The sequence below is a fragment of the Rhinatrema bivittatum genome, chromosome 3, assembly GCF_901001135.1.
Source record: "Rhinatrema bivittatum chromosome 3, aRhiBiv1.1, whole genome shotgun sequence".
Lineage (NCBI taxonomy): Eukaryota > Metazoa > Chordata > Amphibia > Gymnophiona > Rhinatrematidae > Rhinatrema > Rhinatrema bivittatum.
Genome location: NC_042617.1, coordinates 368045731 through 368065591, shown reverse-complemented (window position 1 = coordinate 368065591; position 19861 = coordinate 368045731). Strand labels below are relative to the sequence as shown.

At 42.4% G+C, this 19861-nt stretch overlaps 1 protein-coding gene across 3 annotated transcripts in view; it reads left to right on the top strand.

Moving 5' to 3' along the window:
- Positions 1–19861, top strand: part of LOC115087855 (cytochrome b5 reductase 4) — a 248272-nt gene that overhangs the window by 224961 nt on the left and 3450 nt on the right. For 2 of the 3 annotated variants that reach the window (XM_029595499.1, XM_029595498.1), the window contains exon 15: positions 17447–17611. In XM_029595499.1, coding sequence (XP_029451359.1) covers positions 17447–17611 — 165 coding nt within the window. Of the gene's footprint in view, positions 1–13942; positions 14040–17446; positions 17612–19861 lie in introns of those variants that run through there. The other variant, XR_003855634.1, reaches the window with a different exon arrangement.

The window sequence follows — 19861 nt, the reverse complement described above, 5'->3', positions numbered from 1 at the left end:
CACTTTTTCGGTCCAACACATAACACTGTATAATATTCCAAGGCATTTACGCTTAGACCCTTTTTTACCCAAATACCATGAGATTTTATATAAACACCAATGGGCTTACAAGCCTTTGGAATAGTTACCGTTATAAAAATAGATTTATAAACATAGATTTATTTTGTCGGGCGGTGTTTCCTGTTTTTATTTTGATATTAAGCACTGCGGCTTTAAATTATTCTTGCAATATAGAATACTGTTCAAAAGTATGAAAAACATTATGCGCTATAGTTAAGCATGATCACTAAATAAACATTCACTTTGCTGAGGGACGTTCTCTTAGTAAACAGTGGCAAAGAGTCCTTTTCCTTCTTTACAGCTTGGCTATTAAGCACAACTCTTGCAACATTGAATCGACATATATTACTGAATATTGGTTAAAGGTAACTTCTAGATAAGAATAATATAAGATATGTATTTTTTTCAAGCAATTCAACCAATCACTGTCTTTGTTTAAACACCTTAACGAGATACATTTTTGATCATCTTTCTGTGTCCTTGGTTATATTTAAAGTAATAGAATCGGATTGGGACTAAAGCTTGATTTTGAGACACTAGACTCAATATAGAGCTTATTCATATATAAATAATACACATACAAATTGGTTCATTGGGTATTTTTAATATATAGAATTCTCCAATAGATTATGGGCCAGATTTTAGTACCTACAAATCATAGGGGCAGATTTTCAAAGGGTTACCCGCGTAACCCTCGAAAAGCTGCCCCAAGCTGCCCCTGCTACCCGACAAAGTGATTCTACTTTACTGAGTGTGCTTAACTACTTCATTTGAATTTAAATCAATAACATGAATCAGTACAGGTAAGTAACAGTATGTGAATGAAGAAAGTGATTATCGTGGAAATACATAGGGGCAGATTTTAAAAGCCCTACGTGCGTGGAGCGTATTTTGCATAGGCCCGGCGACGTGCGCAAGGCCCAGGACGCGCGTATGTCCCGGGACTTGAAAAAAGGGGCACAACCCGGCACGCACAAATCTACGCCCGATTTTATAAGATGCACGCGCATGTTATAAAATCCAGGGTCGGCGCATGCAAGGGGGTGCACACTTTGCACCTTGCACGCGCCAAGCCCTAGGGGAGCCCCGAATGGTTTTCTCTATTCCCTCCGCCCCCCAGCCCTACCTAAACCCCCCACCTAACCTTTGTTTGGCAAGTTGCACCTGCCTCCGGGCAGGTGTAGGTTGCACACACTGGCCAAGTGCCAGCGCGCGATCCCCTGGCATAGAGGCCTACGGAGGCCTCTGGCCACACCCCCTCCCCGCCCCTTTTTTCAAGTCCCGGGACATACGTGCGTCCTGAAGTTTGCGCACGTCGCCGGGCCTGTGCAAAATAGGCTCGGCGCGCGTAGGGCTTTTAAAATCTGCCCCTATGTATTTCCACGATAATCACTTTCTTCATTCACATACTGTTACTTACCTGTACTGATTCACGTTATTGATTTAAATTCAAATGAAGTAGTTAAGCACGCTCAGTAAAGTAGATTCGCTTTGTCGGGTAGTGGTCTCTCAGCTTATTTTAGTGTGTTCCCATTTTTTTTACAGCTTGACTTCTAGTATTAAGCACAATTTTTCAATACCAAGTTTGCGATGTGAGAAACGATCCAACATATGACACTGAATAGTTGTTAAAGGTATTTTTAGCCATGAATAGTGAAACCTTCTTTAGAATACCTTAGCGCGTTATGGGGCAGATCTTTAAACCTGCGCGCGGGCGTAGATTTGTTTGCCCAACCTGGCGCGAACAAATCTACGCCCGATTTTATAACATGCACGCGCCGCAGCTCACATGTTATAAAATCCAGGGTCGGCACGCGCAAGAGGGTGCACATTTGTGCAACTTGTGCGCGCCGAGCCGTGCTGCCTTCCTCCAAGGCCGCTCCGAAATCGGAGCGGCCTCGGAGGGGAACTTTCCTTCGCCCCGCCCGCAGCCCTATCTAAAACCCCCTGCTTATCTTTATCGGGAAAGTTACGCGTGCCTCCTGGCAGGCGTAACTTGCGTGCGCTGGCTGGCTGCCGGCGCGCCATCCCCCGGCACGGGTGGCTATTCCGGAGGCCTCGGTCCCGCCCATGGCCCCGCCCTGGAACGCCCCTTTTTTTCAAAGCCCCGGGACATACGCGTGTCCCGGGGCTTGCGTGCGCCGCCGAGCGTATGCAAGATAGGCTCGGCGCCCGCAGGGTCAGCTTGGGGCAGCTTTTCGGGGGTTACGCGCGTATTTTATGCGCATAACCCTTTGAAAATCTGCCCCTATGATTTGTTCAATCCTATACACAGTTCATATTTATTTAAATTTCGATGAAATTATTGAACTTATTGTACAGGTTTAATGCACTTTTATGAATACACATTGCACTTAAATACATAGACCATTTTTTGATTAGATTTGACACACTTGGTATTATCACCATCTTCTTTGTTACGTACACTTTTCCACACATTGGGGCAGATTTTCAAAGGGGTACGCGCGTAAGATACGCACGTAACCCCCGAAAACCTGCCCCAAGCTCCCCCTGCACGCGCTGAGCCTGTGTTGCATAGGCTGCCAGCGCGCGCAAAGCCCCAGGATGCGCATAAGTCCCGGGGCTTTCCTGGGGGGCGTGTTGGGGGCGTGTCGCAGCGATGTGTCATCGGGGGCGTTCTGGGGCGGGGCCCCGGGGCGTGGTTACGGTCCGGGGGCGTGGCCACGGCCTCCGGACCAGCCCCCGGACCGGAACATGGTGCACCAGTAGCCGGCCCGGTGTGCGCAAGTTACGCCTGCCTCGGGCAGGCGTAACTTTTGGAATAAAGGGGGGGGGGGGGGTTAGGTAGGGGAAGGTGTGAGGGGAGGCGGAAGGAAAGTTCCCTCCGAGGCCGCTCTGATTTCGGAGCGGCCTCGGAGGGAACGGGGGCAGGCTGCGCGGCTCGGCGCACTTTTGTTTGTGCCAGTTGCACGAACAAAGTACGCGCGCACGTACTTTTTAAAAATCTGCCCCATTGTTTTTTGTCTTAAATTCATAGATTTAATATTCTCCTCAAATTCAAATTAAATTGTTGTACTAACTTCTATTTTAAGATATGTGTATCGGTGGGATTGATAGCAGACTTGTTTGAAAAGGTATTTAAATAAGTATATTTTGAATATGCACTTATAATTTAAGAGGTGCACTTGAAGAAATCTGCCACATACAGCGTTATTTCCAGCTGGGGTATGAGCGATACCATTTTTAAGCTAATATACACCCTACTATTGTTTTCAGAGAATTTAATTAACATTTTGAAGAACTAATATAATGAATCACACTAGGATACATTTAATTATCCACATTTTTTCATTTTTTGATTTCCCTTTTCATTTTATACTGTTCCTTATCCTAACACCAAGTTGTTTCTTTTAGAATAACCATACATATACCTTGTTGTTCACCTACTGGAGTTATCCTATCAAGAGTTCTTTCAGACAGGTATTCGATTCCATTGTTTTTCTGTTCCAATTGTAGATCCCCTCCTCCCATCACATGATTCATGTCCTTTTTTTGCATCTGCCATTATGATACTCTTGCGCACACACGTATATACGATTTGGTATTTTTATTTCATTTATGGTCAGTTTTAATGTTTTATAATTTTATCTTTTTATGTTTCATGTCTTTGTATACACATGATTTCATATGATTACATATTTTTTATATATGTACATCCAATTTGTTTTTACATATATTTATGTAAGTGTACATATATTTATGTATGTGTGTTTTTATTTATATGTTATTGGTATTTATATTTGTATTTATACTTGTTTTTAATAGCCCCTGAGGCAGCTCCATGGTGAGCGAAACTCGGCTAGAGTCGGGCAAGATCTAATAAAAGTCCTTTTATACACTGATCCTCTTCTTCGTTTTTACTGCTGCATAGCAATCTTGGATTGTTTTTTGGGACCATCAAAATATATATATATATATATATACACACACACACATACATACACACTAGTATACAAAAGGACAGTAAAAATGCACTAAAGTGTTCAGTACTCCAGTGTAGAAGAGAAAATAGAAATAGAACACTGATGATAGTAGCTATTTGAACAACAAACCAAAAAGTAAATGTATTGGTCACTTCTTTTACAGAAAGCACTCTATCGCCAAATAACTAATGTAAGACCCTCTATTCACGAGTAAAGCATATTAAATATCTTCTCGTTTACCATAGGGGTCTAATTTACTTTTAATAAATCCTGCAACACTTTTGCTTAAGCTTTACTTTTTGATTTGTTGTTCACATTTGTGGTGTATTGGAGTACACTGTGTGTGCGTGGGTATTTTTGTGTGATTGATAGTAGCTATTTAACATCATGGTATATATGCAACAGAAGGTATAATACAATTCCTTGCTTCAACGGCAGGGGAGAAGAAAAACTGATACTTCACGCATATCCAGCATAGCTCTCTGCTTCAACGGCAGGGGAGAAGAAAAACTGATACTACACGCATATCCAGCATAGCTCCCTGCTTCAACGGCAGGGGAGAAGAAAAACAACCAATAAGGGCTGAATAACACAGTCTGGGTAAAACAAATAAGCATGGGTGTAGCTTGCTTATTGCGGCGGTTACTTCCCCTACTACCCGTAACTAATCAAGCTTGATATTTCACTTGGATGCAGCTCCATCACTGCTCTCTACATTAATGGTGGGGGTGGAAGGGAAATAGAACCAAAGAGCTAAGAGAAACAGATAAGTATGAGAAAAAAAAATGTGAAGCTTGCTGGGCAGACTGGATGGGCCGTTTGGTCTTCTTCTGCCGTCATTTCTATGTTTCTATATATATTAACAAAAAAGGAATCACTCATCAAATCAAAATTACATAATTATTCAAATCATAGTATACCCAACAGTACATATAGTTTATTTTTTAAATACCACAAATCATAACATCATTACATCTTTTATTTTTTAAACACATCAATACCCTATTCTCATGCATTCGCTCACATACACACCCTATTATCTATATTAAAGCCATTACCTGAAAGGATATAAGGAATTTCACAATGTTATTTATTTATTTATTTTTAATTGTCAAATCATATGGAATTTGTTGCGCGTCCCGTCCGTGCTAGGCCTGCGCCCGGGCCTGTTCACCTTGCTCCTGTGCTAGCGGGTCCCTGGTTGTCCTCTCCCGCTGCCAGCATCACCCGTCCGTGGCGTCCTGCGGCAGCGTCCCCTAGGCCCTCCACTTCAGGCCTAGCTCCACGCCGGGGCGCAGCTCCCTCTCCGGTGTGCGGACTGCCCGGCCATTTAAAGGGCCAAGGGCGGGAACCAGTGCCGTGGCGCAGCCCGATGATGTCACCTAACTCCAGTATATAAACAAGGCCCTGTCTCCCAGGACCTCGCCTTAGCAATCGGGTTGACACCGTGGTGTTCTAGTTTGCCTAACTCCGTGTTCCAGCATCTCTTTGTTCCTGATTCTCTGTGTGTTCCTGTATCCTCCTCGGACTGACCTCTGCCTGCCTGACCATTCTCTTGTCTGCTGCCCGGAACTGACCACTGCCTGTCTGACCATTCCTTTCATCTGCCGCCTGGAACTGACCCTCGCTTGCCTTGACTACGCTTGGACTGACCTTGGTATTGACCCCTGCTTTGGCTGACCACTTCTGGACTGATACCCTGGCTCTGACCCTTGTGCTTCACTCAGGCACCCTCTTCTGGCCTACTGAGGCTACCAGACCAACCTGCTTGGAATCCACTCTCGGCCTTCACCGGACTGAACCCGCAGGAGCTGCCTACCTGCCTCGCCCAGAGAACCTTTCTGAACTGTTACCTCCCTGAGGTCTCCGGAGCTTCCAGTTCGGGTCTGGTCCATCAACTCCACATCAGCCGCGCACCCTTGCTCGTGGTGGGCACACCCCTCCGCTACCTCTCCGGGATACCATCCGAGGCCTACCTAAGTCCATGCAGTCTGGGTACCCAAGGGCTCAACCTGTAGAAACCCCAGACTGTTATTGGCAAAGCTCCAGTTAGCCTCTGTCTCCTTGTGTGCTCTGCCTCCTGGTGGCAGGTGCTCTCTGGGTCTGACCAGAGGGCCGTACCAATCCTGCACCAGGCCAAGGGTCCACCTCCAGCGCAACAGAAATGACTATACAAAATTATATGTATCCTTCCGTCGTCCCGGGAATGGGCCCAGTTGTTTTGCCTATATGGCGCCTATATGGCTTCCTTTCATTCTAAAAAAACAAGTATCCTGTAATGTGAACCGTATCTTCAATGTGCTGTCATCAAACAAAATTTCAAAAAATATATTGTATTTTACTTTGAATTTGTAACCGCATCAGCAAGCCAGACAACGGCAGTGAATACACTTGCCGTCCGGACTACTCGTCATTTGCAGCAAGGTGGTAAATCAACTGTTTTTGTATCAGCTAGGTGTAACTGCAAATGCCTTCTAAGTCCCGTTTAGAAATAATATGCATCATATGCCCCGAAATGTCAAACAATGACACCCGACAACGGCCGGTGTTTCGCGATGAAAATCGCTTCCTCAGGAGTAATTTATGTAAACATTGTCACGGCAGATGCTATAGAAACAGAAAAGGACAAAAACGAATTTTACAAGCTGATAAAATCAAAGGGGCGGATTTTCAGAGCCCTGCTCGCGTAAATCCGCCCAAAACCGGGCGGATTTACGCGAGCAGGGCCCTGCACGCCGGGAAGCCTATTTTACATAGGCCTCCCGGCGCGCGCAGAGCCCCGGGACTCGCGAAAGTCCCGGGGTTCTCCGAGGGGGGCGTGTCGGGGGCGGGCCCGGTCGTCGCGGCGTTTCGGGGGCGTGTCGGCAGCGTTTTGGGGGCGGGTATGGGGGCGTGGCTACGGCCCGGGGTGGTCTGGGGGCGTGGCCGCGCCCTCCGTACCCGCCCCCAGGTTGCGGCCAGGTGCGCAGGAGGCCCGCGCGCGGGGATTTACGTCTCCCTCCGGGAGGCGTAAATCCCCCGACAAAGGTAAGGGGGGGGTTTAGACAGGGCCGGGTGGGTGGGTTAGGTAGGGGAAGGGAGGGGAAGGTGAGGGGAGGGCAAAGGAAAGTTCCCTCCGAGGCCGCTCCGATTTCGGAGCGGCCTTGGAGGGAACGGGGGTAGGCTGCGCGGCTCGGCGCGCGCCGGCTATACAAAATCCATAGCCTTGCGCGCGCCGATCCAGGTTTTTAGCCGATACGTGCGGCTCCGCGCGTATCTACTAAAATCCAGCGTACTTTTGTTTGCGCCTGGAGCGCAAACAAAAGTAGGCTATTCGCGCGCCTTTTAAAATCCGCCCCAAAGTGGATACTTAGCTTTGCATGAGTGCAGCATCCCAGACCTTTCCGATGGACACGAATGTCTCTGAAGTTTATTCAGCAACTCGGGACAGAAGAACCCTGGACGCCTTAGATCTTTAAAAAAGCCCGCGCTTTCCTGCACGTGATGACGTCATCACGGTGCTGCCGTCAAACAAGCGGTCTTAATGAAAACTAATTTGTAAATGAAATCGATGTTAATCACATAATGAGCCTGACGGCTCTGCAAATCGCTATGCTGGATATTCAAGGCTGTCAAAAAAGAGAGTTAATAGTCATTCACAGAAAGACTTGTAATTCTAATGCGGAGTTGAGCCCATCAGGCTCTACTGTTTGCAGACGGTGAATCCATCGCTGTTCTGCACGTAAGAGGCGGCTGTCAAAATTACCTCCTCTCCAATTAGGAGATAATTGTTCCAAAACACAAACCTTCAGATGTTCAAAAGTATGTTGAAAAGCCATACAGTGAGGGGTTAATGGAGCAGATAACCGGCCTGTTGAAATGCATGACCGGTGCTCAATGAGCCTGGTCTTGAGTGCTCGTTTGGTCTTGCCTATGTATAACAAATTGCAGGGGCACTGTATCACGTAGATAACCCCTGTGGAACGGCAGTCTGTGAAGTTTTCAGCACAAAAGTAAAATTCACACGAGTGAAATGTATGGCAGATGTCTTAATCATAATGGAACAGACTGTACATTTCCCACAGGATGTGTGAGCTCCAGTAGAAATTTTGGGCTGAGGTATTGTAGAATCGGAGTGAACTAGTAGATCTTTAATATTGGAACTCCTAGTAAAAACAAATCTAGGAACCTCAGTGAACTCAAAATGTGTTTGTAATATGTGCCAATTATTAAACATGATCTGTTTCATGGTTGAAGTCATCGAAGAGTATGGCAACACGCAAGTGAGTGTGTCAGGAGGGTCCAACCTTCGTGGTAGAAATAACCAATCTCTATTGGTAAATCTAGCCCGAGTCAAGGCTCGCTTGACACAGCGTGTAGGGTATCCTCTTTTAAGAAATCGATCTGTGAGTGATGTAGCCTGATGACGAAAATCCTCCATCGAAGTACATAATCTTCTTAACCTAAAGAATTGACTTACTGGCAAATTTTCTTTGAGAGCACGTGGATGTGCGCTAGTAAAGTGTAGAAAAGTGTTAGAAGAAACTGGTTTTCTATAAATAGAAGTTTCAAAACCTGAAGGTCTCTTAACAATTGTTATGTCCAAAAAATGTATCACTGTGGGGCTAATGTCAGAAGTAAAATGAAGATGACTATTCCGCCCATTCAGCCAAAGCAAAAATTCTTGGAACAGAGACTCTGTACCTTGCCAAAAAATCAATATATCATCAATGTATCGTTTCCAGGTTTTTATATATTGATGAAAAGGATTATTATTGTAAATCCAGCTGGTTTCAAAAACTGCCATATAAAGATTGGCCAGATCAAGTGCCATAGTGGCACCCATGGCTGTGCCACAGGTCTGTTGGTAAAATGCCCCTTCAAATGCGAAAAAATTCTGTGTCAAGGCAATCTCCAATAAAGCTATCAAAAAACTGCTGGGAATCCTATGCGGCCGAGGTCTGTCCTCAAAGAATTTTGTGGCTATCAATATCATTTCATCCTGGGGGATGCTGGTATATAATGCTTCAACGTCCAGGGTCACTAGTAATAAATTTGATGTGTCTTCATTGAATGAATCCAAAAATTGAATCACTTGCTGAGAATCTCTGATGTATGAGTCTTGTATCTCTACAAATGGTGCCAAGAAAAAATCAATAAATCGAGACAATGGTTCAAGTAACGAACCTTTACTGGAGACAATTGGCCTTCCAGGTGGTTGTTGAGAATTTTTATGTATCTTGGGTAAGTGATAAAAGACTGGAATGACAGAAAATTTATTCACCAAAAAATTGGTCTCCTGTGTGGTCAAAAAACCTTGATCCGATCCTCTTTGTACCAGCTGTTCAATGGATTGTAAAATTAGGGCTGTGGGATCTTCTTGTAAAGGTGTGTAAAATTGTGTGTTGTGAAGTTGTCTGAGAGCCTCTGCTTGATATTGATTGCGGTCCATAATCACAATTTTACCGCCTTTGTCAGCAGGTTTGATGATTAATTGGTGGTTATTTTGTAGATCTTTCATGGCCTGAATATCCAGTCGTGTCAAATTTGTGTAAGACCGATCTATGGTGAAGGCAGCACGTAGATCACGTAGTGTAGTTTGATAAAAAGTGTATATGATGGGGTCAACAGGACCAGGTGGGAACCACTTAGACTTGTTTCGCAAAATAGATGTATCACATCCAGATGGTGTTTCCACAAAATAGTGTTTTATGTATAATTTACGTGTAAATTTAAATAAAGCGATTTCCAGTTGTAATAAATCAGCTTTCGGTGTGGGAATGAAGGATAGTCCTTTTTCAAGAAGCGAAGTCTGCTGTGTTGTCAATTGAAGCGTGGATAGGTTCAAAATTAGTGAATCTGATGTGTCTGAGACCGGGTTTGTCTGTTCTGGTAGGATTCGTCGGCCCATCGGCTTCCTCGCGCCCGTGGACGTCGACGGGATCCTCGACCTCGTCCTAAAAAAGTGTTTCCAGCTGCTGTTGGTGTTGCGTTGGCACTAGAGGTCACTTCCTCCCCTGAAGAGCTGTCACTACTTGAGTCAAACGTGACTCTGTTGGGTCTTTTCTTTGCTTTTTCGTCCATCCAAGGATAAACGTATCCTGTAGTGTAATCTCTTTCGTCTCTTTGTAGTTTTTCCAATTTAAGTTTTTTGAGATCAGCCTTAAACTTATCCAATTGATCATTGGTGTTCTTAAGTTTTTCAGTGTAATTTTCCAAAGTAGTGGAACTGGCCAGCTGTTCCTGAATGCTATCAATCTCAGATTGAACTTCAGATTCTTTGACTTGTGCTGTCTTGATAATTAATACCATCAGGTCTAAACTACATTTGTTCAAAATCGCGTTCCAACTTATCAAAAAATCTGGATCCTCATTATATAAATGTGGAGACTTCAAAATCCGTAGGCCCCGTGGTATCCTCTGTTGACGGCAGTACTCTAACAGAGTTTCTGCATGTAATATGGTTCTTATCAATCGATGATTTAATTTATTGTAGGTGGTCCAGAGGTCTGAATCTACTGGACCTGCTGTTGTTGAGAAAATGGAAGGTTTTGATAATAATGTCTGAATTTCAGCTTCGGAGAAACTGAGTGTTTTAAGGGCATCCGTCCCTGCCATAGGTTCCAGTGTGTAACAAGCCAAAAAATAAAGAACCAAAGCACTTGTTTTGTCAATCAAATCGTATACAACCAAAAAAACAAGTATCCTGTAATGTGAACCGTATCTTCAATGTGCTGTCATCAAACAAAATTTCAAAAAATGTATTGTATTTTACTTTGAATTTGTAACCGCATCAGCAAGCCAGACAACGGCAGTGAATACACTTGCCGTCCGGACTACTCGTCATTTGCGGCAAGGTGGTAAATCAACTGTTTTTGTATCAGCTAGGTGTAACTGCAAATGCCTTCTAAGTCCCGTTTAGAAATAATATGCATCATATGCCCCGAAATGTCAAACAATGACACCCGACAACGGCCGGTGTTTCGCGATGAAAATCGCTTCCTCAGGAGTAATTTATGTAAACATTGTCACGACAGATGCTATAGAAACAGAAAAGGACAAAAACGAATTTTACAAGCTGATAAAATCAAAGTGGATACTTAGCTTTGCATGAGTGCAGCATCACAGACCTTTCCGTTTCTGTTTCTATAGCATCTGCCGTGACAATGTTTACATAAATTACTCCTGAGGAAGCGATTTTCATTGCGAAACAACGGCCGTTGTCGGGTGTCATTGTTTGACATTTCGGGGCATATGATGCATATTATTTCTAAACGGGACTTAGAAGGCATTTGCAGTTACACCTAGCTGATACAAAAACAGTTGATTTACCACCTTGCCGCAAATGACGAGTAGTCCGGACGGCAAGTGTATTCACTGCCGTTGTCTGGCTTGCTGATGCGGTTACAAATTCAAAGTAAAATACAATACATTTTTTGAAATTTTGTTTGATGACAGCACATTGAAGATACGGTTCACATTACAGGATACTTGTTTTTTTGGTTGTATACGATTTGATTGACAAAACAAGTGCTTTGGTTCTTTATTTTTTCCTTTCATTCTAACCAGAATTATTCTTATTTAAACAGCACTTCAACTGGGGAAACACCACTTTTCCTTTTCTGTCTAAACAACTAAATCTTCTAAGAGTGAGCCCTCCATTCGACCAGGGATTATAGCATTTTGTAACCCTCTAAACTTCACTTGGTCACTGCTCTTTCTATTTCACACACTCATATGATATCTTGTTGTATAACCACTTTCCGCATAGCTCTTACAATTAAGTTACCTTATTCATAATATCCATCTCAATTGTTCGAGAAAATCCAAACACGCAGTGTAGTTTCCCCGCTGTGCAGTACCGGCAGGAAGGAAGGCTCAGGTTTATGCATGCTATGAAACATCATGATATTTATAAGCTTTGTTTTTGAAGAGACACTGTGAACTCTTTGAGCTTCAATATTATAGCATCAGTGGAATGGTCCTTGGCATATTCCTATGTATCAGCCTCTTGAAGAAGTCTGAATAAGGTGAATCAAAGTCCTTTTGTCGAAAGGAGACTTAGAGGGAAGAATCATTATATATTGTTAACCTTGTTATCGAGGTGAAAGGTTGGTGATTTCAGGAGTATTGTTCAAGTTTTAAGATAAGAAGTTCTTGTAATTTGAGGATCAGACCATCAAGAAAATAGTGCCTAACTTCAGTACCATGATATACTCTGATGAAAACAAATAAAAGACTAGTTTTATATTACATAGGACACTTGGAGTTTATATTCAATTATTAACTATTATTCTAATGTGGTTTTTAATTATGTATTATTTTGATTTTGTCTAAATTTCTAATAAAAATTATTTGGATATTTATCTTACATTTATAAATTTCATTTGACTAATCCTTTGATGATGTTAAATAGCTAACATCATCAGTGTTCTTTTTCTTTTCTCTTTTCTCTTCTCTTCTTTCTCTTTCTCTCTCTATATAAACATATACACCCCATTAAGGTTCAGATGAAAGTTTAACTATTCCCATGACAAAATAAATTAATCAACTTCTTTCAGAATTAAAATAAGCTCACCCAACCAAATTATTCATATCAAGAAAAAATATGTATATATTTTGTTAAGGCTCTTTGTCCAATGTCTTTTTATATTGTTTTGCTTAACAGAATCTTGGTAAAATGTTATCCAGATGTACAAGTTCCTGAGTAGTGTATATAAGTAAACAGCCTGCATGTAGAATAATAAACCCTTAATTCGAGCAATGCACAAATATGTGTTTTTAGTGGTTTGGACTCTACAATAATGTATTGACCCGGTGCTGCACCACAATTCCCTCAATTTGTTTACTTCATAGAATAAAGTATGCCATGCCATGCCTTGCCTATGGTTTGATTTCTTTTTTTCTTATAGTAGTTGAAATAGAATTAGAACCTTGTAGCAAGTCTTCTTCCTGCCAACCCAAAAGTCAGCTTGGTTCAAATATGTCACATTAAAAGTAATGCTGTAGATTCTTGGAAGGAGAAATCATTTTTTAAGACCAAGTTGCATGGCAATTTCTCATGTTCTTATGTTCTTAAGTTCTTAAGTTGTAAAATTGACCTCATTAAAGAATTTTAGACCTTATACATGATGAAAAGAAGTTGATTTGTACAATGCAGTTAGCAGAGACTGCAGTGTACAAATCAGCTTCTCTTGTTAGAATTTTCATCACTTATAAGGTCTAAAATTCTTTAATGATGTCAAGCTTACAATGGATAACTCTGAACGTGTCTGTACCAACACTCCCTTAACCCCAACCCACCTATCAAAAACTCATCTTGAATAAAAAAATGCCCCCTTACAATGGTCAATATACTCTCTGACTGGGCCTTATAAAAAGTCTCTCTCTCTCTCTCTCTCCCTTCCTCCCTCCCTCCCTTCTAACAAGGAGCAGTAGCAAAGTGATGTGCATATGTATGTGCTTACAGCTTTAAACATGCGCGTGGCATATTTTTGTACGTGGCAAGATATGCATGTTTATGGATGAGTGCACAGCCCTTTTAAAATCTACCTTTAACAACATTTTGGGGGGGGGGGGCGGCAGATTTCTAACGCACAATGCGGAAATTAGCTACGCGATGTGGTATTTGGAAAATTACCCTAACCATGCCCCTTTTTCTGTCGCGGGTGCTCTTCTTGGGAAATTTATAGCAAAATGATGAATCTAGGCCATAGAGATCTTGATAGCCTGTTCTGGATAGAGGTCACAGGAGGAATCGTATTGCCAATAACTCATGTATCCAGGCCAGAAGCTCTGACCAGAATATTTTAATGTAGGGGCTTATAGCTCTTTCTTCACTTAATTCCTGCTGGCATTGGTTGGAAGGGCCCTTTCTCATTTTTTCGACTTGGAGTTAGTTAACATTTGCAGAGTGTCTTATATCCCACTTTCACCTGCAATACTGTGTTCAATTCTAGAGGCTGTATCTCCATAAGGATGTAGAGTGAATAAAGGTGCCCCACAGAAGGGATATCAAAAGGGTACAGATTCTCCATTTAAAAAAAATGTCACGAGGTGAGTTAAGGACTTAAATATGTATACCCTAGGGAAGATAAGAGATAGTGAATATGCTAAAGACAAAAGAGATAACTTTCTAAAGGATTTACACACACAAAATGGCTTTTGAAAATTGCTACCTTTAGGTGCGTAACTCCTTCGAAATTTCACTGAATTTTGAAAAGATTTTATGTGCATTAATGGACTTTAAGCTCACAAGTGGGCTTTTGAAAATTGCTACACTATATGCTACTTTTACACACGTAAATCCTTTGAAAATTACCTCGAAATAGCAGTAAGGTACAAATAATGTACAAGAAGCAAATCTTTTTCTAGAAAAGAAGTTCTAAAACAAGAGGTCATGGTTTGAGTCTTCAAGAGGATAAAGTAATATGAGAAACTTTCTTCCCAGAGAAAAAGGTAGATGCATGAAATAGCCTCCCACAGAGAGATGGTAAAGGCACAAACAGAAACTAAATTCAAGAAGACATGGAATAAGCACAGTAGATTCTTAATTGTGAAGGAATTAGAGGGAAGACAGAGATCAAATGTGGCCTATGGCAGTGCAACAGGAATTAAATTGTGCATTTTAGATAATAAAAGAGTAAATAAATCAAAATAATAAAGATCAAAATGGCCCATCCAATCTGCCCAGCCAAGTGTTGAGGTTTGTAATTACCATTGCATGCATGTTTCCCCAGTACAGTAAAGTCACCATGGTTATTCCAATGCTTTATTTCCATCCTTTTGTCATGAGGAGGGATCCTCTGTGTTTATCCCACTCCCTTTTGAATTATTTCAGTTTATCTTCTCCCATTTGGGTTGTAATTACCACTCCATGCAGGTTACCCCTTCACCTTCTTTTTAGGGTTGTAACTGCAGTTCCCTGCAGGTTTCCCACAACTTTTGAATTATGTCATCATTTTTGTCTTCACCTCCTTCTTCTGAAGAGCATTTCTATGAAAAAATATTTCCTGATGATGTTCCTGAGTCTATTTCCCTGGAACTTTATATCATAGTTCTACAGCTTCCTTTCCATTGGGAAAAAGGTTTGTTTCTTGTGAATTTCTAATACCTTTAAGGTATTTAAAAGTCTATGTTATATATCCTCCCCCCCCCATCTCTCCTGCCCTGTAGGGTGTACATATTTAGGTCTTCGAGTCTCATCTCATGTGACTTTAGGTGCAGACCCTGCAGCATTTTGATTGACCTTCTTTGGGCTACGTCTATCCTGTATCTTTTTTGAGATACAGCCTCTAGAACTAAACACACTACTCCAGGTAAGGCATTCTCCCAGGACAAGCAGGATGGTAGTCCTCACATATGGATGACATCTTCAGATGGAGCCCTGTCATGGAATACTTTTGTCAAAGTTTCTGGAATTTTGACTGGCACACTAAGCATACCCAACATACCACTAACCCTGTGGCCACACGGGGTCCCCCTTCAGTCTCTTTTTTTCCACGCAGCAAGTTTCCTCACAGCTTTCCTCATGGAAATATTCAAAGTCTACCTTCTTAAATTCACTCTTACCGGGGTCCCCCATTGTGCTCCGTTCCCTCCGATGCTCGGAAAGTGTTTTACGTTGTTTGCAGTCTGTTCCTGGCGGCATACCTCTTAGTGCCCAACGGTCACCGACTGCGTGTGCCACTTTTTTTCGACATGGCAACCGGCTTTAGAAAATGCCTCAAGTGTCTGAGGGCCATGTCCATAACGGACCCGCACAATGTCTGTGTTTTGTGCTTAGGTCCCTCGCACGATGTCAGTCGATGCCCCAGTTGTGCGGGGCATCAGACACACTACCATTCAGTACCGATTGCCGACATCTACAAGGCTGCGACATGGAGCTCTCTCAACACCTTCGCAACCCACTACTGTCTTGACAAGGCTGGACGACAAGACTCCGTCTTTGGCCAGTCTGTCCTACGGAACTTATTCCCAGTGTAGAGACCTAACTTGTCCTTCCTCGACCCGCTGTGAATTTCAGGCTGCCTCATCATGGCCAACAGCACCCCAGTTGTTGTGCCTGTTGCACATATTGTGTGCTGCTTGGCCAGCTTCATTATGAGTCGGCCTGTAGCTTGCTATTCACCCATATGTGAGGACTACCATCCTGCTTGTCCTGGGAGAAAGCAGAGTTGCTTACCTGTAACAGGTGTTCTCCCAGGACAGCAGGATGTTGGTCCTCACGAAGCCACCTGTCACTCCGCAGAGTTGGGTTCGATACCGTTTTCTTATTTTATTTTTCGCTTGTACTTTTTGCTACAAACGAGACTGAAGGGGAATCCCGTGTGGCCACAGGGTTAGTTTCATGCTGAGCATGCTTAGTGTGCCAGTCAAAGTTCTAGGAACTTTGACAAAAGTATTCCATGACAGGGCTCCATCTGATGATGTCACCCATATGTGAGGACTAACATCCTGCTGTCCTGGGAGAACACCTGTTACAGGTAAGCAACTCTGCTTTATCACCACTACCTGTTTATTCTGGTTATGACTCTCTCTGTGCAGCTAAGCATTCTTCTGGCCCTAGATACCCCCTTGTCACACTGTCTTGCTACCTTCACAACATTGGATGCTATCACCCCAAGATTTCTATTCTGGTCTGTGTTCATCAGTCTCTCACTCCGCATCACATACTATTCATTCTGTCTACTTCTTCAGGGGTGTCCTCACACTGTTGTAGATCTTAGTATCATCTGCAAAAAGGCAAACATTTCCTTCTGTCCTTTCTGCAATATCACTCACAAAGATATCAAATAGAATCTGTCCCAGAACCAATACATGAGTGACTTCACTAATCAGCTTCCTCTCCTCTGAGTGAATTCCATTTACCATTACCCTTTGTCATGTATTTGTCAATCAATTTCCAATCCAGTCCATCTTGTGATCCCCTCCCAGGCTGCTTATTTTATTCATGTCTCCTATATAGGACAGTGTCAGTTTTTGCTGAAATCCAAATAAACCACATCTAGCACTCACCCTTGATCTAACTCTCTAGTCACTCAAACCAAAAAATCAATCAAATTTGTTTGACAAGATATCCAGTTGTACCTTACAGTCCTCATCTGCTGTTATATTCTGTGTTTCTATGAACTCTGGCACAGATTCACTTTCCCCTTGCAACTCTGATATCGCCCCACTTTTTTATGGATATATTCCTCTCAAATAATAACATGAATCTCAAGAGCTTGTACAATTGAGAAATCAAGACTTTCATCCCACCACTTTTTACATAATTTTCAAATTGTTAGCTGTCTTCTTTTACTTGTCTTCTGAATTTGGCTATTTCTGGTCTGTTAGTTATGTTTGTGCTTGGCAGGAAGTCAAATTATCTTCAGCAGTCATTGGAGCAAAGTGAGTTTAAAAGATTTGTAATATCTGAATATTTAGCAGTAGATCTTATGATTCTCTCTTTTTTTTTCCAGGTTTGAAGTTCAGTTTGTTCTTTCAGAGCCAACAGATGAATGGACTGGGAAACGGGGAAATATTTCATTAGACGTCCTTTCAGAGTTTTTAAAAAGAAGCCATGAAAAATTGAGAACGCTTGTTTGCATTTGTGGGCCAACCACTTTCACTGAACAAGGAATAAGGTGACGTTCAAAGAAACTGGTGAAAAGTTTGACAAAAGTTTAAAACTATGCATTCATTTCTATTGTTAAGAACATAAAAAATGCCATGCTGGGTTAGGCCATGATCCATTGAATCCAACATCTTGTCTCTGACAGTGGCCAGTCCCAACAGATCCCAAACAGATTTGTTTTGTTACCCAGTCCCAGGGATAGCAATAGCTTTCTTTAGTCTCCCTGGCTAATAATATTTTATGGTTCTTTCCTCCATGAACTTGTCGAAATCTCTTTTAAACCCCGCTGGGCTAGTTGCATTGACCACATCCCCCTCACAACATATTTCATAGCTTGATTATGCACTGAGTGAAACAGTATTTTATATGATTTGTTTAAATCATATCAAATACAAGTAAAACAAGGGGACACAAGGGGTGTGTCCCCTTGTTTTACTTGTATTTGAAAGGGTAAATAACCATCCTTTATTTACCCGTTCCACCCCATTCATGATTTTATAAACTATCATGTCGCTCTCAGTTGTCTTTTCCAAGCTGAAGAGCCCTAACCTGTGTAGCCTCTCATGGACAGAGAGCCATTCCATCCCCTTTATCATTTTTCTTGCCCTCCTCTGCACCTTTTCTAATTCTGATGTGTCTCTTTTGAGGTAAGGCAACCAGAATGGTACATAATACTCAAGATGCGGTTGCGCCATAGCTCAATACAGAGGCAATATAATAATTTCCGTTTCATTTTTTGATAATTCCTACCATTTTATTTGCTTTTTTGACTGCCTCCAGACACTGAACTGAGGATTTCAATGTATTGTCCACAAGGATTCCTAGGTTCTTTACTTGTGTGGTGACTTACAATACAGAACCCTGCATTGTGTAGCTGTGGTTGGGATTATTTTCCCCTATGCTCATTGCTTTGCACTTTACTACATAAAATTTCATTGCCATTCAGATGCCTTCTAGTCTTACAAGGTCCTTCTTTATTTCCTTGCAATCTGCTGCTTTTTTTTTTTTTGCTTTTTTTTTTAAACAATTTTGAATAATTTAATCTGTAGTAATGTTAATTAAAGATTTGATTACCTCACTTGTCATTTCCTTTTCCATATCATTTATGAACATTAAGCAGCCCAGATCCTAGTACAGATCCTTGTAGTATTCCACTAATGATCCTTCTTAATTTGGAAGATTGACCATTTTGTTCTACTCTGCTTCTTGTCATTTTCCAATCGACAATAGGACACTGCCTCCTTTTCCATGGCTTTTTAATTTTTGGAGGGGGATATTAAATCCCCAGTGCACAAAAATCTGGGCAGATATGTGCGTGGCTGGGCCGAGCGCATTTTATAAACGGCCCGGCCAAGCGTGTATCTGCCGATTATGTGCGGGAGAGCCGGGGTTTAGAAAAGGGGCAGGCCGGGGGCAGGGTCTGGGCGGGGAGCAGTCCAGGGGCCAGCCGGGACAGCACCATTTTGCGCTGTCCCAGGGAAGTGCACGCTGGCAGCTGGCCGGTGCGTGGAACTTACTATTGCTCTGAAGGAGCAGGTAAGTTATTTAACAAAAAAATGAGGGAAGATAAGTAGGGTTTAGGGATCGGGGAGGAGAGGGGGAAAGGGAGGAAGAGAAAGCAGGGTGTTAGGGAAGTTCAGTGGACTGGGAGGGAACTGGAGATGCCTCGATTGTGTTGTGCACTTTTTAATAACCCCCCCCCCCCCTATTTGCCATCCGTACGCACATGTGCGCGCCGAAATAAAATTGGGCACGGATATCCGATTTTATAACATGCATGTGTCGACACGCACATGTTGTACAATCGGCGTGTCTTTTAAAATCCACCTTTTTCTGAGGAGTCCCTTGTGGGGGACTTTGCCGAATGCCTCCTGAAAATCCAAATGCACCTTATCAACCAGCTCACCTTTATCTACGTTTATTTACACCTTCCAAAAAAAATCAAAAAGATTGGTAAGGCAAGACATCTCTTTGCTAAAACCAAGACTTCCCTTTTCTAAAATTGTGGATTCTTTCCCCATTAAATCCTTTCTGTCTATATGACCATACAGTATGCACATACTTTCACTTTGAAAATTACCCCGGGAAACTACCCACACACATTTGCACTTGCTAAGTTGTGCGGGTAATTTTTCTGAGAACGCTACATCACAAGTATGTGCACAAAAACACTGATTCCCCACCCCTTCCCCTGGGAACGCATCTTTACAATGTGAGTAAAGTTACTTGTTAGTGGTATTATCCACATAAGTTTACCCAC